The following is a 27,813-nucleotide window of genomic DNA, read 5'->3' on the forward strand; positions in this document are numbered from 1 at the left end:
CAATTTTCAAAAAGACCCTTATCTAAAACATATAAGACCATAATTTTACCTGATGAAATACAACAGGGTTAATAAAAATCTATCAACAACTTGTAATTCAGAAAATGTGTAAGGTATAACCGATATGGAAATACCTGATTGCAATAATGCAGCTGTAATAGAACCAAAACCAGCTTGTTTCAGAAAACAAAAGTGCAAGAAAAGTCAAATAAAGTATAAAAAATTAAGAAAGAAACAATTAGCTGCAGATAAAAAGTCAAAAATAGAGGAAGAAAGGTTAAGAAAGAAACACTTGGCTATGGAGAAAAAGTTGTTAAATGAAAAAACTAAAAAAGAAAGAGAAAATATGAAAAAGTTGCACAAAAAAAAGAAAGCCTCGAAACTGAATCAGAAAATAAGTTCCATTTAAATGTTGATAATAATTATAAAATAAGACTCAGATAGTTATGATGAAACTCTATCCTTTCCAGTTTAAGAACTTAAATGATTTGTATTAAAATAATGTAAATGCTTTAAAATTTTTAGTTTTAATTCATAATAATATTTTTATCACTATATAATTAATGTTTATTTAATAGTCTTTTTTTTATTTATATACCTAAAAAAGTTTAATTAAATGTTTCTAATGCATTAGAATCCGCGAGCGCATTTTAAACCAGACACCGAAGTAGATTTTAAGATACACGATAAGTGTCGACAATATATACGATAAGTATGGAAAACTGCGCTATAAAAGTTTAATCGAAATAAGTACATTATTGATTTAAATTTTAGAGTGAGAATAATTTTAAACTAACCCTTATAGTATTACATTGACGGCTGCAAAAATTTATTTCTAATGCATTTCTACTTTTTTAGTAACCTAACATATTATAATAACTTTTGTTAAACTCGCGGTAAGTGTGGAAACGACCCTGTATACTTTTAAAACGTAGACGAATCTCAATTTTTGTGTGTATGTATATAATTTTATTTTTTTACGGGAAGCTTATTGTAATATGTTACATAAACTTTATGTAATTACGTATTTACATAAATATGTTGCAATATGAATTTTACTGTTTTTTGATCATATTTATATGTTGACTTTATTTTATTTGCATGTACTGTAGAGTAAAGTATTTATTTTTAAACGGTAACGTAATGTAGTTTTTTTTTTTTAGCGGTTCCTGTTGATAAAACCTTCTTCGGTCTTCTTCGAGTGTCCTTTGTATTTTTTTATTAAATATTGTTAAAGTTTTACTCTTTTTAACGAATTTTTTTTACCTGTAATTTCATTTCTTGTATATATTTGAATAAATATTGTTATAATAATAAAAAAAAAATACATAAATTAAAAAAAAACAAGCCAACCTAAAATGATAATTTGAGTCACGTGTCTTTAATTTTCAAAACCGATGGGTTATTTACTGAATACACTCGGTGTAGTTAAGGCGATTCACAAATTATTCGAATTCTTTTATTTGGAATTAGCATGGTTTTTTCAGCTTGTTATGTCCAAACAAGAGCTTTAAATAGTATAATTTTGTTTGCTTCAGGTTTTTTTAATATTTAAAGAACTTTTTTTTTTTATATATAGTTTTCAAAACCTTTTTACTACCTGTAATAGTGAATCTAAAGAACACCATTTTGGAGTCTTAAGGTCAATTCCGCTCATCGGCGTTAACATGAATTTAAATAAAATCTTTTGAAAAAATTCCTTAATTAATTATAATTCCTTGTTCTTATCGGTTCTGACGTATATTAACTACATATAGTTGTCAAAATACAATATTTCTATCAATTTTCACAAAAAATACTAAAATTCCCACCAAGAAAGAGCTTATAATTAAGAAAAATTGTCAATAAACGATTAGAACAGATCATATTGTTAAACTATGATGTTCATTTTACTTAAAAAGCGTATTTATTTAAAATCTTATTAAAATTTGGACAAGCGATTGTGATTTTAAGAAGATTTTTTTTAAAAAAAAAAGAATCTTCGGTCTGAGTTTTTTCGCTATAAACATTTATACTTTATGATACCGCAAAATTTATCATTTTAATTTTTTTTGTCTTTTCATAATTCAGAGACCTGATCATTTAACGGAAATATATCGTAGTCAACAATATATTACACAGACGCTATAATATTTTAAAATTGCCTTAACTACATCGAGCAGTAATCTATTATTATTACCAAAACTCCATTAATCGAATATGATATTTCAAAATTAGATACAGATTTATTAAGAGCCAGTGAACGGATACCTTTAGACCATTGATATATTGTATAAACTTGATATCTAACTTGCGGGGCATTATTGGACGAAAAATGAAGCGGCTTTTTTTTGCTTTTAAATATAGTCCGCCATTTATAAAAAGGACAAAAGCTGAAGCCGATGTGCGGAATAAAAGTTAAAAATGCAAGTCATAAGTTCCTAATGAATTAAAGATAACTTTAAAACACGTTTTAATAATTACAAAATACCTATAAATATTTTTATCAGCCTATGTTTATTAAAAAGTATTATAATTCATAAAAATGCTTCAAAAGTGTCAGTCGTTTAACTTGACTATTCATAACTTCAATCCCTTTTTAATCGAAAATAAATTTGGAACCATAAATTATTATTTTACAACTGTTCTAATTTTCTCTTAATACTTTTACATAAATAGTATTTATATTTAGAATATACTTACTTCATTTAAGAAGAGAAAAGTTAAATAATATTTTTTACAGATTTAATCCGTCATTAGTAAAAAAGGGCAAAAGCGGCTACACCTTTCGGATGGAAGTTAGACATCTAGTTTATATAATATATCATTGGTTTAGACTTATTCCTAACAAAAAAAAAAAAGTTAAAGATGTTTATACTTTCGGACGTGGTAGAAGCAAGTTATAAGTTAAGTATTTACACGAAGGGCACAAAATGCGTTTAAACCGTTTAAAACACGTATTAAAATGTAGTACGTATTTTAGACGTTTAAAACATGTCTTGTACCCGTTGGGCAATGTTAGTTTTTAATTTATCCAACAAACTAATTAGAACTGCGGTTAAAATTACGTATTGGTAATGTGGCTGTCCTGCTGAAATTGAAACATTTTTTTTAAGTGTACAGATTCTTTACTAAGAGAATGTCCATAAATTACGCATTTTAAACTTATTTATAAGAAGGTAGAAATGCTTTTAATTTTTGGTTTAATCAAAGGCTTTGCAAGGGAAAACTGTGTGTGTTCTTTTTTTTGTTTAACAGTTATTGTTGTTTATTATTAACTATGTTTTTATAATATTATGATTATTTAAACTTAATTGAATGGGTGTATATATCAAATGATACAGCGCACAGTGACTCAAAACAACAAAAAAATGGTAATAAACCCCTCACAACTTTTCTCTAAACTAAGTGCCCTTTTTTAAATAATATTAAATTGCAATAATTTTTTATTTCAAAAGTATAAATAATTTTTTAATAAAACTTTTATTTTGTATTTTATGGTAAAACAAGTGAAAAAATTTGTTATTATTTTCAAAAAAATCTGAAAAATGTGAGATTTTTATTTAACTAAAAAAGAGTAGTTTTAATTTAAATAAAAGTGTATATTTATTTTAAAGATAATCTTTTGGCTCTATATATTTTAAATTACTAAAAAGAAAAAAAAAGCCTGATTTTTTTGTTTAAGTTTAAAGACTTTTTGAAAAAAAAGGCAGCAAGTAATTGTATTTTTTTGGTTTATATATCAGCTAAAAAAATGTTCCACCGAGTTCCAAAAATATATATATTTTTTTCTAGTTAATTAACATTTCTACTTTTGAATTATAAAGGTATTACTGCGGTCTCCTGCGGTATTGGAAGTTATAAAAGAAATACAAATGTTGTTAAACACTTAAAAACCTTGTTTTCCGCCATCTTTGAAAATATTTTTTATAATCAAAACAAATGAAAATGGCGGGAAGCATAAATTTTAATTTTTTTCTTGTATTACTTGCTCTAATATAGTTTTTAAATCATAAATATTAAATATAGTTTTAAAAAACGTGCTTATGTCATTATATACTATTTAAAAGTTTGTTAAAATATTTATTGACAATTTTAAAGAACGATTTATTATTCGATAAGTACAATATGTTTGAAAAAGCTTAGCTAAACAACTTTATTATTTTCTGTAATATAAAGTTAACTTAGTAATATAGTGTTTTTACAGGATGTAAAAATGTGGCAATTGTTAAAGCCATAAAAAAAGCAAATTTTAAACAGTGTAAAGTAAAGGAATATATAATGTAATTTAAAATGTTTCTGATATATTAGTTTTATTATATTGATGGTTCTTAAAAACAATAGCAATGAAAAGATTAGATCTTATCCCAAATATACTTGAATTAGGAGTGGATAAATTAAGATTATGGAAGGAATTACTTAATGAAATAAAAAATACTGAAGAAATTCGCAAAGAAAACTTAAATAAAGTAAAGGTTGCTTTAGTTATATTTATTTCAAAGGTGAAAAAAAACTAAAACAATGTGGACGAAGTTATGATACATTTATACAAAGAGAAAATCGTTGGCATCAAAAAAATCTTATGAACAATAAAAAAAGCCATTTTGGCTCCGGAAGGCCCCATAAACAATGAAGTGTTCTTGGAGAGCGAAGCAAAAGAAAAATAATAAAAGAACTAGCTACTGAACATCATGAAGCTCTATTTTTAGCTTCTGCAAAAAGTACAAAGGCTGCTGGAGAAAAAAAAAAGCCTCCATTATAAAAAACAATATTTCTAATGTTTTAGAGAAAAAGTTGATGAAAGTTTGGATAAAACCTTTCCCATTAATATGAGTGTAGAGGAAGCTCTTGCGTTAAAAATGAACACTGATCTCAGCAATAAACAATATCAAATGATCAAAAACTCAGCTCTTGTACACAATGTGCATATTTATCCTAACTTGCACGATATTTTCGAGGAAAAATTGAAATGCTATCCTGAGAATATACACTTTTCTGAAATTTCTGCAAAGTGTACTCTTCAAAGCATGTTAGATCACACTGTGAGTAGAATAGATGAAATGATTGATATGCCTAGTTGTGGTCAAGGTAACGAAATTTTTGGAGTTTTATATGGAAAAATTGGTTTTGATGGAGCATCAAGCTAAAGTATTTATAAACAGAAATACGAGACAAGCAACACAAGTATAGAACTTAAAAGTGAAGAAAATCTTTTTAGTACAGCTTTTGTGCCTCTATTGCTTAAAGAAGAAGATGTCGAATTTTGGAAAAAAGGAAATCCTTCAAGTTGTCACTTTTGTAGACCTCTTTATCTACAATATAAAGAAGAGAGTCCAATTTTATCAAGAGAAGAAGAATCAGATCTAAAAAATCAAATAAATACCTTAAAGACATTTCGCAAAGTTTTTGATATTGCAGGAAGAAAGGTGACCTTTAATATCAGCTATAGTGTTGATCTTACAATGTTTGATAATAAAGTAGTTAACGCACTTACAGAGACAAAATCCACTCAATCCTGCAATGTATGCGATGCTAAACCCAACGAAATGAACAATATTGATTTATTAAAAGAAAAAACTGAGAAAGAGTCAACCTTGGGGCTCGGAATTTCAGCTTTGCATTGCCTGGATAAAATGCTTGGAATTTATTCTCCATTTGAGTTATAAAATTAAAATTAAAAAATATAAGCCAAAAACAATTGAGGAAAAATTATCTGTAAACTTAAAAAAAAAAGAGATTCAGGTACTCTTCGGAGAACGGTTAAGCCTAAGTTTTGACATGCCTAAAACTGGGTCTGTAAATACCAATGACGGCAATACTGCCAGAAGAGCATTTAAAAATAGTGAAGTTTTTCCTAAAATTAGTAAAGTTGATTGTGATATAATTGAAAGATTGCATAATATTCTCATAACCATATCTTGTGGATGTCCTATTAATATCAATGAATTAGATTTATACTGCACTGAAACAGGTAAACGTATAGTGAGTTTGTACGACTGGTATGTTATGCCTTATACTGTACATAAACTGCTACTGCATAGTTTTTCTATATCACATAAATTACCTATGCCAATTGGGGTATATTCGGAAGATGCATTGGAGAGTTTAAATAAACAGATAAGATATTCTAGACTTAAGCACACGGTAAAAATATCAAGGTCAAACACAATGATGAATCAGATGCACTACCTTCTAGTAAGATCAGATCCAAAAGTATCAAGCATATCTTTTGGAAAACATAAGAGTTATCAAGGAAAACCGTTACCAGACGAAGTTATTCAATTAATTGTAATGTAAATAATAAAATAAATGTAACAAAATATAGTTTTATTATATTATATTTTCTCTATGTATCAACATCCTTTAAAAATCTTTTTTTTTTAATATTAAGTAAAGTAATATATCAAGAAAATTTTTTTGTACGCGTATAGTCACCTTTAATGCACGCATACGCGCATTATACGCGTTGAAGCTGCGCGTAAAAAAAAATTAATCAACAAATTTGATATCTTTGACCCAAAATATATTATTTTGATATATAAAATTATTTATTTAGAATTTATGTCAAATTTTATTTAATTTTTGCCGTTTTTTGATCATCCTGAGTCACTGTGCAGCGGAACGCACAGCTGAGTGTACATACATCAACTGATTTAAATAATTAAAAATGAAGGTTTTGGTCAAGCCAAACACTCTGTTATAACCAATAACAAACTCTCTCTCTCTCTCTCTCTCTCTCTCTCTCTCTCTCTCTCTCTCTCTCTCTCTCTCTCTCTCTCATAATTGATTATAATCAACAATAACGATTAAGTCAAAACTACGTACACTTTAAAATGAAACATAAAAACACACATAAAACACATTAAAGCAAAAAAAGAAAATATTGAAACAAACTTTCTACCACATCCGAAAGTAAAGATGTATCTTTAATATTTTTTGTTAGGAACAGGTTAAAGTAAACAAGTTTTAGCCAGTGACCGAATTCCATCCAGATTTTAAATTTAATTTCTGTCTTGGTTTTTGTGTAATGATTGGGAATGCTTTCAATGAAACTGAGTTCATACTAATCTCAAAAAATTAAACTATTTTGAGAGTGGTATGAACTCAGCCAATAAAAAAAAACATTTAGTTGGTGGGTGTCTAAAATATAAGCAACTTTGCAAAAAACATTTATCCTATAAAGTACTACTTTAGATTTAAAATATCGTTGAAAGGATCCAGTTTGAAGGTATTAAAAATTAAATATTTATCATTTAGGAAAACGTTATTCATTTTAAACTGGTAATGTACTTCATAAAAAAGATGATTTTAGCTTCAACATTATCCTGAGTTATTTCTATAGTCTATAGAAATTTTCTTTGTATATTGTATATGTATTCTAAAATATAGATTGTATTTCTGACTTCAATACACCGAGTAGAAAGTCCAAAAACGGTCGTGTTTACTGCAGCCAAAGCAAAGTGCCTTACTGCAGCCAAAACAAAGTGCCGCAATGAGGTAGAAAAACGGCTAAAATCATTATTCTTCCAAAAAACAACATATTTTACATATTTTTGGAGTTAAAGATTATATTTGATCACTTTATGCATGTTACTTTCTGAATACAGCACATAAAAGTAGGCTGATACATATATTTTTAATTTCAAAACTATGAGAGGGCTAACAGTAAAGAGTTTTATCGTAATTCCTGGTCTGAAAAAAAAATTGTCATGTTAGTGAAGGTAGTGGCGGGGGACGGGGAAGTACTTATGGAAATGACTAAAACGTGACTAATTAAAGGGGAAAAAGTTATGAATAAAAGCTATAACCTTTTATTAGTAAACTCAATAATCATTATCTCGAATTTTAGGAAAATTTTATATTTAGTTAAAAAATCATATAAATGATCATATAAATGATCACTTTAATGATGAGGAAATATGAGAGTATTTAGCGCAGTAGCTCAAAGCACAGAAAACTGCCAAATGTATAAAACCGTAAAAAACCGACATTTGGGGTTAGAATATTCAGTTTTGAGATTAAAAATAACATTAAATTTTTTTAATTGATATGATAATAGCTGGCTAGTAAATATTTAGGGTTCACTTATGCGTTTTTAACATGTAATATTTGAGGTTAAGGAATGCATTTTAGGATAAAAAACAATATTTTACTAGCTGATTATGGATATTAATGTCAACATACATAGTTAATAGAACCATGTATGTTGGCATTAGTTAACAGAACTATGTATGTGAGTCAATATGATAAAATCAATGTATGTATTATACAAACACAAAAAACTTTATTATTATAGAAGATGCAGCACTTTATCTGGTCAAGTTTTTCTATCCAAGTTCTTGTGATTGATGAAACTTTTACTTAAGGTTACTGGATCATTTTTGATTAGCAGATGGTAGTATTAGCAAATCTTGTAAATCTAGTAGATTTACTTTGATTATTTCTTGTATTGTTATCAATAACTATTCTCAACGAAACTATTCCTGTTTGAAATAGAGATTCCTCATCTTGCAGAACGTCAAATAGTGGAATTTTTTTCATACTTGTGTTTATAAACATTCTGACATGATGCTTCGCCAAATCCAGTTTTGAGACAAAAAGTCCTTTTCAGAGTTTTCCTCTTTCTTTTTCGAAAGGTAGAACTAGTGTTTATCTACTGCTTCTAGAATTCTGGATAAGATGTGGTCTTACAGAGCGCATTTAGCTGATGTTTTGTAATAACTAAACCTTGGGGCATCATTCAGACTTTACCTTAAATATCTTGTAGGTAGTTGGATATAAATATTAGGATTCTGCATCAGAGAGCAATTTCTAATTATCTGGCATTGATTGCCACTGAGATCACGGTCAACTTCTCTCTCTTTGTATATATTAAACACATGCTAATCAAAAGTGTTTGATGCAAAGTTGAACGCATATATGTTTTTGTTCGAAGAACAAAATGATATTTATGCTTCACCAGATGTCACTGGAAAAACACCCAAACGGATTAAAAGTTTACAAATTTTTAGGAAGACATCTTTGTCTGCATAAGTCTGGCTTAATTCTTCGAGACCATATTAACTTCGATATTGGTTTTGGCAATGAGGTATGGCTCCTTTTTGCAGGAGATAAAGGTGGAAAGAAATGCCATTTCGAAGTTGTTAATTTTAAAACATCTGGATCTGTGTATGATGCTCATTTATTTTTTATATATCAGGATTTATCATCATCTATCAGGATCTAATTGTCGTGAGAATATTGCCTTATTTTTTTTGGGCTTTATGCCAACGAAATTAATATAATTCAGTTGACATTAATAGAATTCAGGTTTAAACTAAAATGTAAAAGAATTTGTTGTTCTTAGCTGGAGATTTTCCTTTTACCAATGATATTCTGGTACACCAGGGTTCAGCTGCTAGCTTTCCTAGTTCTACAGACCCAGCTAGCACGCATGCGTTGACCAACGTAGGAACAACGTCGGAAGCGTTTGGCAACTTTTTTTAGCTACGCGCTAACGTCAAACCAACGTCGTAATACAACTGACTTTAGAATGGATTTTAATGTTGAAATAGTTTTCGTTCATTTTTAAATGCTGTTTTATAATTAGCGCAATTTTTATATTAGAGAATTTTGTTTATTTATAATCGAATTAAAATTAGTATATAGACCATAACTCATATATTCTTTGATAAATGTATATTTATGTACATATTATTCAACTTGTTTTAAGCAGCTGCCATGCAAATGAATAAGTGCCTTGAAGCACATGTTGCAGTTATTGAAGATATTATAAAGTTATGGTTAAAATATGAAGGCGATTATCATGCAGAAGAAGGAATGATGCCGAGGAAGATAATGAGTGAGGAAGATAAAGTGGTAAGGTTAGCTGTACGAGAGCTAGAAAGATTGTATCATGTAAAAAAGTAGTTATAATAGAGTTAAGAAAGATTGTATCACGTGAAGAAGTGGTTATAATAGAGTTAAGAAAGATTGTATCACGTGAAGAAGTGGTTATAATAGAGTTAAGAGATCACGCGAATAAGTAGATATAAAAGGACCAAGAAGTTGATATGAATTGAGAATAAAAATGCTAAAAACCTGTTGCGTTTAAAATTGTTCAAACAACAACATAATGTAAAGTAATGTAAAGATTTATCTTAATCACTTCTTTACTTTTTTTGACTTTTAAATTTAAATGATCATCTTGTTTCACAGTAACCATTTAATGAAATTGGGAGTTCTTTCATCAGGTTTTCCCATCTTGATGTAGAATTGGAGAAAAATGTGAATATTTTTTGAACAGATCCAAAGAATGTAACCATAAGAGGTGAGACTTCAGCAGCATGAACGCCAACCAAATTAATTATTAAGCACATTCCATTTTTTATAAGAACATATCTTATCACTTTACACAGCTGTTCTTTATGAGAAACATTAGGTGTACAGTCAAAAAGTAAGAAATAATATTTAGCATTTATAATCCGTGAGAGGATTTCTCCTTTAACTTTTTCTCCCACAAGTGTAATTATTTCATTTTGAATTTGTGGTGAAAAATATAACTGCAGCTTTTTTGGTTTTTATTGTTTCAATATGGTCTGCCAATAGAGGATTGTAATGACTAATCAACTCTAGGGTAATTAAAAAGATTCCACTTTTTTGTTCCCCTATTGCATCAGTACTGCCTCTTAGAGCTAAATTATTATTTGCACAGAATAATATGGTATCAACAATAATTTTTAAAATGTCCCTCCATTTGTTTGCTTCTAGGTTTATTGTTCTCTGAAGGTCATTGTCTAAAGTTTGGCCTTTTTTTAAATTTTGTTCCATTCTCCTTCCAAATTGCATAGCATTTTCTATGCTCAGGACTATTTTTATGTTCAGGAATTTTGGGATTAAGCTTTTTCCAGTCACTAAATCTTTAGTATCAGACAACTTGTTAGCTTTTGTTGAGGAAAAAAGTACACAACAAAAACAGAACGTTGCATCTTTTAAATTGTTTTATAGCATTGCCTTTTCACCAGTTCGACATTGGCAAGCATCTTTTTGTACCACTTTGAACTGAATGTCGTATTTTTGTATCAGAAGGAGAAGTTGATGGAAAGGTTTCTCTGGTTTTCTGCTCAGGTCCATTTTCAATTAAAAAGCACCTCACTCAATCAGTTATTTGTGGCCATGTGGCTGGATCCTTTAGCTCAAAATTTGTGTTTGGAATACCTTTTTTCCTTCTTCTTTGGGATTTGATGATTGAAAGTTATTTTTTTTATCACTTACAAAAAAATCCTCAACAAGTGCTTTGTTTATATCAGATGAAATTTGGATTACCTTAGTTTTGTTTAGATCTTGATTTGATACCGGCGAGGAAGACTGAATTTCGTTAATGCCTTGATTGGATGAATTCATAAAAGCCTGTATTTGACATGAATTTATTTCTGTTAAATCTTCTTTTTCAGTTAAATTTTCATTTTGGGATGCGCTAACAAAACTATCAGCGTCTTTCACAAACCATTTTTTTTTAAATTTTTCTAGTTTCTTTTCACTTTCTTCCCTTTGTCTTTTTTGTTTTTTTTAATATCCCCCTGATAGTTTTTTTGGAGGTGCCATTTTTAAATTTTTAATAATTTTTTATTGCGCAAAATATCTTTTTTACGGCATTTTTACAAAATTTAATTATCACATAAATGAGATTTTTTAATTTAAGTTATGAATCGTGCAAGACATTGAGGAAAGAAACTTGCGAGTGATGAAGTGGGAGGAGATAAATAATCTTAACAATTGAAAACTTCCACCTTTACAATAACCTAACTTAAAATATTTAAAGTAAAATTGTCCAATTTTTCGCCCTTACCAAAATGGCGCTCGAGGCCTAAGCCCCATAGGCCCCTCTCCCCCTCCTCCTCGCTACGGCATTGATAAAAAGCAGCGTAAAAAATGTTTACATTGTTATTTAAACTCAAATGAAAAAAAAATATTTAAAACGATTTTTTAAAGGTTTTTTAATGTTTACGTTTTCAGAACAATTCACAGCTTCTACCATTTTGAATGGGGTGATAACATTTCAATCACGTGACAACCTCATCCTAATCCATACGAATATACGAACATTCGTGATAGCGTATGACATACGTGTGACATATGTATTGACATACGATATGACATATTGACATACCCCAGTGGGAACAGGACCTAAATAAGACGTCTTTTGAACGTTCAAAAGACGTCCGAAACGTTTAAAAAACGTTTAAAAGACGTCTTTTTTACGCCCTGTGTCCACTGGGACGATATACGATATACGATATATATTGACATACGATATATATTGACATACGATATATATTGACATACGATATATATTGACATACGATATATACTGACATACGATATACGACGACCTATTGACATACGATATAACGATATGATATATTGACATACGTATATGACATACGTATGACATACGACGAACATACGTGACATACGAACATATGTGACGAACATACGTGACAACCTCGACCTAATCCATACGAATATTTTAAAATAATTTTAATGATTATTACAAGAATTTTTATTTGTTAGCAGTACAAAACACATTTCCTGATTTGTGTACTATTTTTAATTTTTATTATATTATATATAATATTTATATTGTGTATTTATAAAATATTTTATTGCTATAAATTTAAAATAATCAAGAGTATTTTTGGATATAACATTAAATCATAAAATCATTACATAAACTTGTTTAATTTTGTATATTATTATATATGTAGTATTTAATTTTCTTTAAAATAAGGGTTTACTTAAGTAGCTAATAACTATTTAGTTATCTGTTTCTAGTTAATAATTACATCATTGAAGCATCATTTTCAAACATTTTCATACGAAATAGCGAAATTATTTGGTTAAATTTGTAAGCTATTAATTAACAAAGTTATGCAAAGAAGTTGTGAAGGTATCATTTTAAAGTATAAGCAGATTGAATTACATATTAGAAGAAGTGGTCTTTAGAACTCAGAATGGCTAATCACAAGAAGAAGTGGTAATAAAGAAATCAAAAAAGATTAAATCAAGAGACGAGGTGGTTGTGAAAAGAAATTGCACTAATTGTTATTTAGAGAGCACAGGTATAAAATACTCTATTTCCGTTTTTGTGCTTATTTGAAACTAGTACTTATACTCTAACTACCACTATTTTTAGATTTTTGATAAGAATTCTATGTAATAAATTATTTTTCTCATATTTTTAAATCAAAATTCAACAGTCATGGGGTTCTTACATAAAATGGAACTATGAGTAAAATAATTTTTTTATATACAAAGTACAATAAAAATGTATATTTTAGGTGTTTACGTAACTTGTAAATAAGTTTATCTACAATATTTTAGAGAGTATAATTTATCAAGAACTTAAGGGTATTAGAATTTACATGAGAGTCTGGGGTAAAATTGTGCAGTTGCCATGTCCCCTAATGGCGCAGCATTGATTGCAGGAGAATCTACAAAATTGTGCTATAAGGCTTTTATAAACCTACCATAATTTGAATCAAGACTACATTTTATTCTCTAATACTTTAATTTAATTTAAAAGATATATTTTTGGAGGTCAAAATCATTATACTTTATCATTATTTCTTAATATTATTTTCATTGTAATATCTGAACTGATTTAAGCATCTGTTGATATGAATTTAAATTATCCTTAAAGAACTTTAAATATTTTACTGTCTAATGATTAGATGGTTTTATCTTATTTTTTTTTTTTTAAATATTGTTAATACCGTAAAAGAATTAAAGAGGAATTAAATATATAGAATTAAATAGTATTAATACTGAAAAATAAAGTTAGGCTATTAAAAATATAAATGCATTTTCAGAAAACATTCAATAACAGAATTTCAGTGGATCTATATAGTCATTTTGAGCGGACCACTGTAGTTTTGCTTAACAGTTATATACGTACTTTTTTCAGTTTGATTTCGACTAATATTTGTGTAAAGGAATTTTAATGCAAGTTAACTCTTATATTTGCAGTGATATTGTTAATCAATAATTTTCTATTTAGGTATGGTTTGAGAAAAAATGTAGTGATTCTTTGTCTCCATGTTTATGCAGGTATTACATCATTTTGATTTTATTATTTTTTACATTTATTGTATATAGTATTACATACATATATTTTACATTTTTTTGTTATTTCTTATAGATGTAGATTAAATTAAAGTTACACAATGACTTTTACTGATTTTTGTACTATTTTAATTTCTATTATATATACATATAAATATATATATATATATATATATATATATATATATATATATATATATATATATATATATATATATATATATATATATATATATATGTATGTATGTATATATATATATATATATATATATATATATATATATATATATATATATATATATATATATATATACATGTATATATATATTTATATATATATATATGTATATATATATATATACATAAATATATATATGTATATATATATATATATATATATATATATATATATATATATATGTATATATATATATATATATTTAAATATATATAAATTTAACAGTAGTTATGGCATTGTCTGAAAGCTTGTCGAACAAAAGATTCAATTTCTGAGATTTCTATCAAATCATATAATGAGTAGCGTTCGAACGTAAAAGTTCCTCTCAAGCAAGGTAAAGACTCAAGATTCGTAAGGAAGCTAAGCAGTCAAAAAAAATAATAATATTTTTTAATATGTGTATAATTTGTACGAATATTTTAACGTCATTATATAATGATCATTACAACAAATTTGGTTTTCCGTGTTATTACGATATCAAGTTGCTTCATTTATCAGCAAAAAAATCAATTTTCGTTTATCGCAAAAAAAAATTATTCAAACTTAATTGGAGAAAAAGAAATCAATGTAATAGTTTTAAGGAACACTACATAAGAAATAGTAAGCACGTGCTTGCCAAATAAATCAAAATATTACGTTGGACCAACGTTAGAATGCGACGCTCACCCAACGTCAGATGTCAACGTTGGGCCAACGTTAGCCTAACCAAATCCATGTTGTGGCGACGTCAGTTGCCAACCATCGGCCAACGAATTTTTCGACGTTGGCCCAACGTTAATGTGCTGAGAAGTTAAATTAAAATCTTCAAGAAGCCAAGCCTCTATGCCTCACACTTATACTAATTGTAATATCTTAAGGACAATACATCGTCTAAAATAGGCTTACAATGCAAACTTGTGTGATGGTAGACATGGTGGAAACTTGAGAAATCTAGGTAAGTTTCATTATTCAATAATTGCTCCTGTAATTTTTCCGATAATAACTTTAAAAAATGTTGTTCCCTGTTTTTCATATTATGTTAAGAATTCTAATACAGCAGAATCCTTGCGCTTCTTAGGTAAACAATTTGTAAACATTACAAATCTACAGGAACGATGGATAGCCAGCAAAGAAATAATTTTTCTGAATTAGAACGTTAGCCTCAAAACTCCTACAATAAAAATAAAAACCGTAAAAAAAAAAAAAAAAAAGAAACACGAGCAAGCATAAGGTGTTTATTTACAAAATATGATTCTAATATTGATTGGGTGCAGTATGGTAGGTGTCTCTGGTGGTCACATCAATTTGTGAAATTATTGGTGATTCTGGATGTCAGGGTGAAGATGTAGAAAATCCTGATATATATATATATATATTTCTGAAAAAATTGCTTTTATAAGAGCGCAACACTAAGTCTAAGACATTGATTATAATAGATTACTGTTAAAATGCGAGGATCTTAAAAAAAGATTAAAAAAATAACATAGGGTCTTATGAGAGGGCTCTACTTTAGACGCTTGATGATATGAAGGTTGAGCCTAAAGCTTAACATGGTAATGTGTTTGTCGGTCATCATCTGCCATTTTTAAATTTTTTAATTAAATTTTTCATTCTAATATTATTAATATTAGTACTAATATTTTGACATTCTTTATTTATTTATCTATTTAATTATCTCTTTTCATTCAACTATTTTCAACTTACTACTAAATCTTTGTTGTTGCTGTCATTATTTAAAAAATTTTTGTTGCTGTTGTTATTGTCTTCGTTTATTAAATTCTCCTTTATTATTTAATATTTATAATTATGTTATCATTATTATAACTATTATTACCATTATTGCTATTATTATTAATATTGTTATCAGGAGCGGATTCAGGGTGTAGCAAGTGAAGCAATTGCTACAGTCAACTCGGACTACATTTATTATTATTTTCTACACACATATATAAATATGTATATATTTTTATGCAAAAGAATAGAAAAATTTTAGATCAAATTTTGACCGCTGTTGTAGCTTAACTAATTTTACTAAATCGAAAATTAAATTTTTCACTAAAGAAACCCGAGTTTTTATAGGGTTTTGTCTCTCGTGTTCATAAATTTTTGTAAGAATGTCAAACATTTCGGAGCGTAGCTACTTAATTTTGACTGGGAGTGAAATAAAATGGCAAAATACGTGTTGCAACTGTAGTAAAATCCTGTTTGTGATGTTTTCAAACAACTCTAAACTTACCCCTGTGCAATTATTATATTGAATACCTATTTTGTATTATGTTTTTATTAACAAGGAGGTCTTATATAAGAACTAAAAGTCATCAACCGAGGACCTGTAGCAAGTGTAGCAAAAAACCAAAATTATACTTGGGTGAATTGATATTACTATATATACGGTTAAAAAAGTTTTTTTAATGAAAGAAATGGAGCTGTATCAAGCGTTAAAAGCAAACAATCATTTTTTAATAGATCAGATTAAATTATGTAACACCGCTGAATTAAACAATTTCTGCCAGCGAGACTCTTAGGGAATACATATTTTATATAAATTGTCTGGTGCAGCCGATGGTTTTATAGATGCTGCAGCAAGTAATAGTTTGGCAAGATTGTTGATAAACTTATGGACGAAAAAACGTATTCCATGGTGCCTCTTAGGTTATATTTTTTTAATAGTTTTTATTGATTTCTATCTGAGCAGCGCAGTGGATAAACAGATAGTTTTTAATTATAGTTTATATATATATATATATATATATATATATATATATATATATATATATATATATATATATATATATATATATATATATATATATATATATGTATATATATATATATATATATTGTGTGTATGCATATAAATTTAATCTTATGTCCAGAACTCCACAAGATGGCAATTGTTTTTTTTCTGCTGTATCCATTGCTTTAATCGGAAAAAATACACTAGCACCAACTCTTAGGAAACTTTGTGCAATTGAATTATACAATAGTGCAAATTTTTTTGCTTTGCATCCTGTTTTTTTTTTAGGTATCTCCAATGTCGCATATACTGCATTTGAGGCTAAGAAGTCTAAAGTTGATGCTATTTTGGCTGAAGCATCAAATATCTCATGTTTGGTCATCTTTAGTTTGTGTGATGTCAATCTCAAATATTTTAAAAGTATATTCTTATTTGTATAATATAACATTTTAACTGATTTGAATTTTATTATTTTATAATATGAATATTATTATGTATGTAATTATTTTCTATTTTAGATTCCTTTAAAAAATTTTTATTCTACTACAGGAGATGCATGTCTCGAATATCTCTTTAGAAATACACAGTCTTTTAAGAAATTCGAATTACCCAATCAAATAATTTACTTGATGCTGTACAATGTTGAAACAAATAAAGAAATTCCAAGCAACCGTACACATATGGGAAAAATGCATTTTTTGAAATCTAATCACTATATGCCTCTGGTATTTTTTAAAAGCGCTCAGCCAGAATTTTGAAATAATTTAGTTCGTACTCAAACAAGTTTAAATTCTGCAAAAAATATTGTTGTAACGAGAGAAAAAAGCACTTCAAATACCCAACTTATTCAAATACCCCACTGTTCTGCTATTCAAAAAAGTAATTTGACCAAACCCTCATTTTGTATTAAGAATTTTTTTTTTGTGAACAATAAACCATCGTCTGTGTCTGATTCATCTTTATATTTAAATAATAAATTTAAAAATTGATATCATGCGTAACAATTCCGAAACTGCATGTATTATCTGATGCTTATTTTCAAATATGCTTATTATATCTGATGGCATTATACGGTGACAAGATATTGAGTGACCATTTTAAAAATGGTCCTAAAAATGCTACTTATCGATCAAAGGCAGTGCAGAATGAGTTGATTGATATTTATGCAAGTGTTGTTCGATCGCTATTGACAGACAGAATAAAGAAAGCAAAGTTTTTTTCTATTTTAGCTGACGAAGCTTCAGATGTTAGCCAAACAGAACATATGGCTATAATTGTTCGATATGTGGATGAATGCTGTAAAGTTAAGGAAGATTTTCTGAAAATTGTTTCTTGTAATACTGGCTTAAGTGGAGTTTCTTTATCAACCAAGATCAAGAAAAGTATTCATAAACTTGACCTGGAAATGTCCTATTGTCGTGGGCAAGGTTACAATGGGGCTGGTAACATGGCAGGGCGTTTTTGTGGTGTAGCAGCATTAATTTTAAAAGATGTTCTTAAAGCTCCATGCTTTTCCACTTTCCCACTAAAGCTTCACTGCTTTTCCTATCAACTTAATCTATGTGTTGCCAAAGCATGTGCAATTCCTTCCATTCGATATATGATGGATCATGTTTGAATTGTCTCTGATTTTTTTAATAACTCTCCAAAAAGGTTAGAAGATCTATCTACAAAATTAATGAGCTATGCCCGACATCCTCTTTTCAAAAGACAATCAATGTTTGTAGAACCGGGAGGATTAAAAGAATTGATGGTCTTGATGCCTTCATTGAAATATATCCAGCTATAGTTGCATCTCGTATTTGTATCAAAGAAGATGTGACATGGAACTACAAATCCAAAGGTGATGCTTCTACATATGTGGCAATATGTTTTTCTTTTAAGTTTATCATCACCTTAATCATAGTTAGGAAGTTATTAGGCTATACAAGACCATTGACAAAAACTTTGCAAAAAGTTGATCAAAAAAATTTAAAGAATACTCTTATACCTCTTCCTAGCTCTATTGATATTTCACACACAGAATGGTATAAAGAAGCTGTTAGCATAGCTGCAGCTACTAGTACAATGCCATCTAAACCAAGAACATGTGGTCAACAAACACAAAGTGATAACCATGAAGTAGATGATATGAGTGAGTATTATCGAGTAATTTGTTCAATTCTTTTTCTTGATCACATTCTGATACAGCAAGGTTCTTTATTTTCTTTAGAAAATTTAGAATTGCTAGTTTTTCCGTTATACCATCAAATTTAATTTCTGACAAGGAGTGGAGGAAAAAAGCTAAAGAACTTGTTTGTACAAATTAAAACCATTTACCAGAACCAAGCTACTTTTATGCTGAGTTGGATATGTGGGAAGTTTACTGGGAAAATCACTCTGATAGTGCTCCTAAAACCATTTCAGATTCACTAGAAAAATGTGATGACCATACGTTTCCCAAAATTTCCACTATATTTTGAATTCTTTGCACATTACCAGTCACAGCATGTACATGCGAAAGATCATTATCAGCTCTAAAATGAATTAAAACTTCCTTGTGCAATACTATGGGGGATGGTCGTTTAGATGGTATTGCCATATTGCACATTCATCGAGATATTAAAATTGGTTTGAATATTGTTGTAGATAAATTTGCATTTCCAAAACTGCATTTCCACGAAAAATGGAATTTGAAAATATATTGAACTCTGATGAGTAGATACATTTGCTACAAAGTTATACGGATTATATATATATATATATATATATATATATATATATATATATATATATATATATATATATATATATATATATATATATATATATATATACAGTGCTTTTTTTCTAAAAAAAAAGGTGTCGGAACTCACCTGTATTTTTCTTTATATTTCAAAAATGAGGCAGAAATTAGTAATTTAATTTATAAATAATTTTTATATGTATAGCTGTTGGTAGGCTCCCCCGTACATCACACCCATAAAGGCGGGAACAAATATAAAAAACCGTTTTTTAATAAAAGAAGCTTTTTTTCAAATAATGACAGATATTTTTTTTTGGATAGGGGTTGAGTGGGGGAGGGGTCAGTCACTGTATATAAAATGCAAACTTTACAAAACTGTAAACTTTTATAACAAATCCCATAGTTTTTGTAAATTTTCGTTGGACATATCTTCTTGTCTCCTTTCCTTGCTCTTAGTGTCTACTGCTGAATGCCATCCGCTAAGTAACTACGAATCAACGTACTTTGAAGGATCGAAGCTTGTTAGCGGTGGTCCCACTAATTTAATGAATAACAACGTTTAAACTGTTTTTGCCATTAATGAAGCCCTTGTTGGTGTGATGATCAGATTCATCTGTGAAAACCCTCATTCGCATTGACTTGAGGAAATGGGAATAGTATGTAGTGTACCAAATGAACTAAATTTTCAGGATATGTTTTTTCTGCCAGGTATTCACGGAATCCACGAATCATTTCTCTTTCATTTAACTGTAGTCTTAACGACAGATTTCTGATTTCAGTTTCTCCAAATGTCACTTGGTTGTTTATGTTATCAGGCCAATGATTTCGATCTAAGATGCGAGCCAACTGAGCTAATTCAACATCTTTGTCAGCAAGCAACCTTTTTTCAATTGATTCTTTTAGTTTTATATAAAAGGCGTTAGGATTAATAGCTGAATTGTTTTTGGAATTTTTATTGTGAAGTAAAACTATATGAAAACGGAGATTCTGTGCTGAAACTAAAGCAAACTTGTAATAGGGACCACCATTATTTCTGCTTTCTTCGAATACTTGAACGAGAGTTTTAATTTTTTGATTTGCTTTGTATAGATCAATATTGCGCTCTTGTCGGTCCAAACTCAATTCCGATAATTCTTGGAGAGCATCACACATTAATCCTAGATCTATTAAAAACTCTGTTGATGTAATTTTTTTTTTTTAAACCTGCATAAGTGGATTTTTCGTTTTTGTCCCTTATAGGATCAACCATCGCTTCCTCAAAATGTTTCACAAGCGCTTCGTAATTTTCCCATACTGCAAAAACTGAACGGAAACTAGATGACACCCAACGTGTATTTAAAATTCGACCAATTTTCAGCAGCTGAATATAAATTAATTCTGCGCATGAACGTAAGTCTCTGCTATTTTTTGGGTAAGCATGATACACGACGAAAAGCTTATCAAGAAATGATTTGAATCTGTTAACACTTGAGATCTCCCTAATAGTATCGCCTACTTATAGTTCCAGTCTATGATTAGCACAATGCCAAACTATTTCAAAAGGAAACTTTTCAGTGATTAATTTAAAAACGCCACTTTTGCATCCTAACATTACTGCTGCGCTATCACATGCTACAGAAACTAAATAATTTTTCAAATATTCATCTTTCATCCCATAAAAATGAAGACATTCAAGTAAAGCAACAATAAGTCCTTTAGCCGTAACACTTTCAAGCTCCACTAAATCCAAAAATAAATTGATTGGTGAATTCATTCCGCTGCCTTTTACACAGCACAGAATGTGCTGTGTAAAAGGCATTAAGATTTTTGGCTTATAGTGGTTGATTCATCAATAATTATCGAAATCTTACTCTTTGACTTTATGACTTCTGCAATAATTTTTTTCCTCATTTCGTTACCTATATGATTGACAATATTAATGCATGCGTTGAAGAATACGACCCATTTCAACTCCATTAATTTCTTGAAGATCAATTTCCATTTCAAAATTATTAAAAGACTGATTTCCTTTAGCAACTTTATATGCAGTTCAAAAAATTGTTGTTACAATTTTCACACGCGTTAAAGATTTTAAAATATTGTTTGACAGAGTCTCTTTTTTAGCTTCTTCTACCATCTTTAATGCACCTTGATGTCCTACAGATTCTTTGTGATCAAATATTTTCTTACGTAACGAACTTAACTGTTGCTTTCTTTTTTCACCATAATAAAAAACTTTATTATTGAACCATTCTTTAGATATTTTCATTCCCATCTTAGCTTCTACGCCAAGTGTTTTCACTTTTTGGCAGGCAGTGCAACCGAGCTTTTTTTGTCGAAAACAAAGCCACTCTTTTTTGGAACAAAACTCTGTTTTTTGCTCTAAAGTCCAGCAACTTGGCCAGCTATAATTGGTGTCATTGTCTGCAGAAGGTAAATCTGACGTTGTAATTTTGATTTCTTCTGTTTCTTTTGCATTTAAATTGATTTTTTTCTGAACAGGGGAATCCACCGAGAAGAAACTGGTAATATTTTTCATAATTAGTTTTGCGTTATTTTGTTTAATTGATATTTTATATCAGTATTTAAATATATAAATTAGGTTATAACTTTGAATTTAAAACGCTAATAACAGGAAATTCATTAACGATACAATAAAAGTTACTGTTGCAAATACTGTTGTAAAGTTTTTGTTTTAAAAATAGATCTTTTTAAAGTTGCGTGAGGTGTTGTGAGATTAATATTCGGACAAACATTGCACAGAAACAATAGAATTTCTTAAAAGATTTTTTAAAAACGCGAATGGTTGTGAGATTAATAATTGTTAATCTCGCAACCATACGCGTTTTCAAGAAATTGTATGTTTTTCCGATTATAATCGGAAAAACAAAGTTTTTGTTGAACTCAGTTTCTTGTTAACGTCATAAAAACGAACGCTATTAAGAAAAAATGAAAATAAATTAAATTCTTCTCGAGCAAATTTTGAAACGCAGCGCTGTAATGTTTTAAAATCTACAAAGAATGTTTAATATTTAAAAATGAACTATTTTCATTATATAATACGAGGAAAAAAATGTTTATATAAAGCAAAAAAATTATATATATCAAAAAAAAGGTGCCGGAACGCCGTTCCGGTGCGTTCCAGGCGAAAAAAAGCACTGTATATATATATATATATATATATATATATATATATATATATATATATATATATATATATATATATATATATATATATATATATATATATATATATATATATATATATATATATATATATATATATATATATATATATATATATATAAAGAGAGAGAGAAAGAGAGAATATGTGTAGGATATTTTTATTTATTACTTATAAAATATTTACAGGATATTTTTATTAATACTGATAGAATATTTACAGGATATTTTTTTAATGCTATCATGAATACTTTTATTATTATTTATTATATTTTGTTAAAAAAGTTTTAGGTTTTTTACTTTTTATGAAATTTATTTTTCTTTATATTTATTGAGTTCTATCTTTGCCATTATTTTGTTTTAGTTGCCTACTGTTGAAATATGGTTTGAATTTAGTAAATTTTCATGATTTGAACTTTACTTTATTGATCATTAGCCAACAGTTTAGGATGTTGAATACAATTAAGGTAAGGATAAGTTTGTTTACTAAGTAACCTTGCAAAACAGGTTTTGCGGTTAAAATATTGCAGTGCGTTTTTTCTCCTCGAACGCACCGAACGCCGTTACTTCACCATTTAAAAAAAGCTTAAAAGTGTTACCTTTGTAATTTTTTGTGATATACTAATGATGATTTCTAACACCTTCTTTTTTAGAAAAAAAGCACTATATTGTTTATATCATTAATAATAACAATGACCTTCCAATAAACGTATTAAATCACATACTTTACATCAGTTCTCCTTTTTTAGAACAGCTCGAATGTTATTTTTCATACAATTAAACTTTGATTACAATGCCCGTTAGAATAATGTCGAAGGCTATCAAAAAAAAAAAATTTCATTGTTTGTTATTTTTATTGTAATTATAAGTAAGGTTTTTGGAATTTTTAGAAGAAGTCTATATGTTGGAGTTTAAAAAGAGGGGAAAAAAAAAAAAAAGTCCTCTGTTGCTCGGTTTATCGGGTTTTACTTTTGCTACAGTCAATATTATTCCTGGATCCGCCCCTGGTTATTATTGTTATTATTATTATTGTTAATATTGGTATTATTGTTATTATTATTGTTGTTGTTGTTATTACTGTTCTTATTACAATTATTATTATTGTTATTATCTTTATAATAATTAGTATTATTAATATCATTTATTATTACTATTTTCATCATTGACCATAACATCATGTTGTTTATTCATTTAAAAATTTCCTTGAAATGTTATAACTTATTTCGAAAATGACGTCTTTAAAGCGGTTTAATAATAGGCCGGGTGAATAAAAAAAAGCAATTGCTTTTACGTGAATATCAGCTTTACGTGAATAAACTTTATAATCAGCTTTACGTGAATAAACCCATTTGAAAGTTTGGTCAAGTTTTTATAAAAAACGTAAGCTGTTACGTAAAGCTAAATTACTCAGCGTTTTTGGAGTAAATTTCTTCACTTTACATTAATAAAAATTTGAGGGATTTTGCTCAAATTTTTATTTACGTAAAGCTGAACAATTACTCCAATAAACGCTGAGCAATTGCTTTTTTTTTTTAACGGTTTAACCTTTTTTAACTCTAATAAAAAGTCTCAATTATCTCTTTATCATTATTGAAGAAAAACAAACTTTAAAAAGACGAAAGAAATATAAAAATAATTTAAGTATCAAAGAGTTCAGGGTTCGCTCCACACCGGATAATGATTGTTCTATAAACGCTATTACAGTCACTATTACAGTTACGCAGTTTTGAAACTTATTATACGATTAGCTATTATATTTAAATATTTCAAATATTGTACAAAAATCTAATTTACTGTTTTTAATTTTTGCATCTTCAGAATAAATATAGTAATATATTGTTATATTTTCAACAAAGCTCCCGTGTTAATGTTATTAAAACCTATTACGGTTTAAATGTGCTGACTCATTAAATCCACCAATTTAAACTATGTTTATATAAAAAAAAAAATATTTTTAATAGTGTAAAATATTTTTATTTAATCATTATGGCCTAAGTCGATTGTCTCGTTGCCTACCTCAAAACAACCCTTGGCCAACATGTACTTTATATTAAGGCTACAAAATTTTTGCTTTTAGTGTTAGCGCTAAAACGCAAGAGTAAGAAGGATTTTACTTGGTTGATATTTCTAATGTTGACTCAATTATAATTTGAAAAGTTTTAATTTTTTTTAATCTGAAAGCTTATTTAGTTTTTATTTTTATTTTATACTTCTATGTTTTTTTGTTTTAAATAACTTTTTTTTTGTTAATATTAGGTTAAATAAAGAGCCTTTTTAATCATTTGTCTTTAAACTAAAAAATCTCTACCTTTAAATTTTTTTTTCAAGTCTTAAATGACGTCAATTTAAAGTTAATGAAAAAAACATATAACAATTTAACAACATAAAATAACTTCAAACCCACTCAGCTTTTTTATTTAAATCTTAAATGACGTCAATTTAAAGCCCCGAAGGAATATTATGACATAAAAATTTGACAAAAAAATTAACTCCGAATCCACTCAGAAATAATATATTTCAAATGCAAATTTGTCGGTGTTTTTAAGGAACGTCATGAGGTATGCCGATATCTAGAAATTCCATTATTTTGGCTTTAATCAAAACTACAACGACTTGAAAAAAACTACAACGGCTCTTTAACTTTGTACGCATTCATTATTTAAGATTTCTAAGAAAATTAGATTCAACAATATATTAAACAAGTTTGACAAGATATCTGCAAAAAATTAGAGGAGAAAAGTTTCGCCCAACCAATAAAAGACAGAAGATGTGACGTTCGACGAATGATTGATGCACAATGCAATCATTGTAATTTCATAACGCATATTTGAGGAGCCCATTTTAAAAACGTGTTAAGTTCTATTAAATAAATTTTGAGAAAACGACGAAAAACTGAACTACTCATAGTTGCGCATCAACAGAAATTGATACTTTTTTTGTCTATTTTTAGGACAAAAAAACTTTTCAACTAGTCTAATATTATTATATAATTATAATATTATATAATATAGTATAATATTATTATAAAATTATAGATATCAATATACAGAATTTGCAAATAGAACAAAAATTTTTTTTTTGTCCAAATTAGGGCGATTTGCAGATGGGCTCCTCATTTTTTAGTTTTGATAAAAAATTATAAATAAATTAAATTATAAATTACAAGGAATGCGTTTTTCTTAAGTTTTTTTATTGGAATATACAGAAATAAATCTAAATCATTTTTTTTGTAAATTTTAAATATATTTATAAAAACTAAATACTAATACTAATTCATAGATACTCGACACAGTAAAAACTAAATAGTGTTATAAAACAAATATAATTTATGTTACAATCGTACATCGTCCTTTATTGCATTAATCAATAATATCAATAAAAAATCACCTAAACCTTTAACATTTTATTGGTAAAAAAGTTTACTCACCACAAAACAATTGACTTAGAGTCAAAAACAAAAAGAACCAAAATATCATTCTTTATACATCCGTAACGCTATAACGTTAATAAAATATAACTCTCTATTAAAAACTCATCACCATTAATGTGATTAAAACAAAAACAAAAATGTATCATTGAATAATAATTTGACTCGCTTGAAATGATCAATGTAATAAATAAATTTACTTTTTCATTGGTTTAAATCATAAAAGAACATGTGTCGTAAGCTGTCACCTAATTTTAAAAATATGTAAAAATGACGATTGAAAAATACAAAATTTAATCTTTCGATATAACATTTGAAAGAAAAAAGAAAAAAAAAATAGGATAAAATGAGCTTGTAAACAAGTAAAGCCAATAAAAAGAGTAAATTTAATCAGAAAATGAAATCAGTCACTCTAATTTCAAAACACAAGTTGAACTAAAACAAGAAGTAGGGTTTAAATCTTACCCTACTTTAAAATAACTGCGTGCACGTCATTTGAGTTACTCGCTGAGAAAGACTTGCACTCTTTACCCGTAACCACCTATTGATCTTTATCCATCGAATGAGCTAAAGAATCGGGAAGAAAAAAGTTTTTTCACTACAAATCAGAAGTAAATAAAAATCATTGATCTTTTGAAAAAAATCCAGACTTGTCTTATAGAGAAAGAGCTAAAAAGTACAAAGTTTTTTTTGGTAAGGAAAGTGAAGAAATACTACATTTACAAGTTGTTTTGGGAAATTAAATGCCCAATCGTTCTGCCAAAGCACAAACAATAAAACTTTACATCCAAGTTTTGACAAAATTAAATGACTGCATTTTGATTCAATTTTTCGTGGCAGTGTTAGCAACAAGTATAAGTACAAACTAAATGACAAATTTGGAGAAAAAAATGGTTTTAATGGCAAGCAATTTGTAGTTGCTGAAGAACGAATAAACTTTTTTGACGTCATCAATTTTGATATCAGAAATTTATATTTAACTTGCAGTAAGCAACGCGTAATACGGGTTAGTAATAAATAACTAATAACTAATTAACTTGATATATTTTCTGAAAAATTTAAAATGCAAATTCGTCTATATATAGGGCTCCGATTGTCCCGGTTTTTCCGCTGAAGAACTAAAAGTTTTAATTAGTTTTGCGCTCTCCTCCTTAAAACTCGGGACAATGGCAGCTTGATCTATATAATATAAATTTTTGGTATTGCTCGCTTATTAGATTCTTTTTAATAACAGCAAGCACCGTAGAAGGAAAGCCAAGTACAACTCGCCAATACCTAAAAAAAAAAGATCATCTTAAACTACAAAACCAATATTTAACATATTTATTATTTTGTTTTAGAATAAGTAAGTTTATTAATAAAGGGGAGCATTGTTTTATATATTTATTATTGTGCTCATGAATTAGTGACTTGTTAAAACATTTCTTAAGCATGGTTAATATAATTAATAATTAACATAATTA

General features: G+C 28.0%; 1 protein-coding gene across 1 annotated transcript in view; it reads right to left on the minus strand.

Annotated features, from left to right (window-relative positions):
* Window positions 1–26,538, minus strand: part of LOC124806900 (pneumococcal serine-rich repeat protein) — a 67,807-nt gene extending 41,269 nt beyond the window's left edge. The window contains exon 1 of the mRNA XM_065798090.1: window positions 26,351–26,538. Within this exon, the coding sequence (XP_065654162.1) occupies window positions 26,351–26,399 (49 nt within the window). The 5' untranslated portion in view covers window positions 26,400–26,538. The remainder of the gene's footprint in view (window positions 1–26,350) is intronic.
* Between the last annotated feature and the right edge of the window lie 1,275 nt (window positions 26,539–27,813).

The sequence above is a fragment of the Hydra vulgaris genome, chromosome 05 (assembly GCF_038396675.1).
Source record: "Hydra vulgaris chromosome 05, alternate assembly HydraT2T_AEP".
NCBI classification, from domain to species: Eukaryota; Metazoa; Cnidaria; class Hydrozoa; order Anthoathecata; family Hydridae; genus Hydra; species Hydra vulgaris.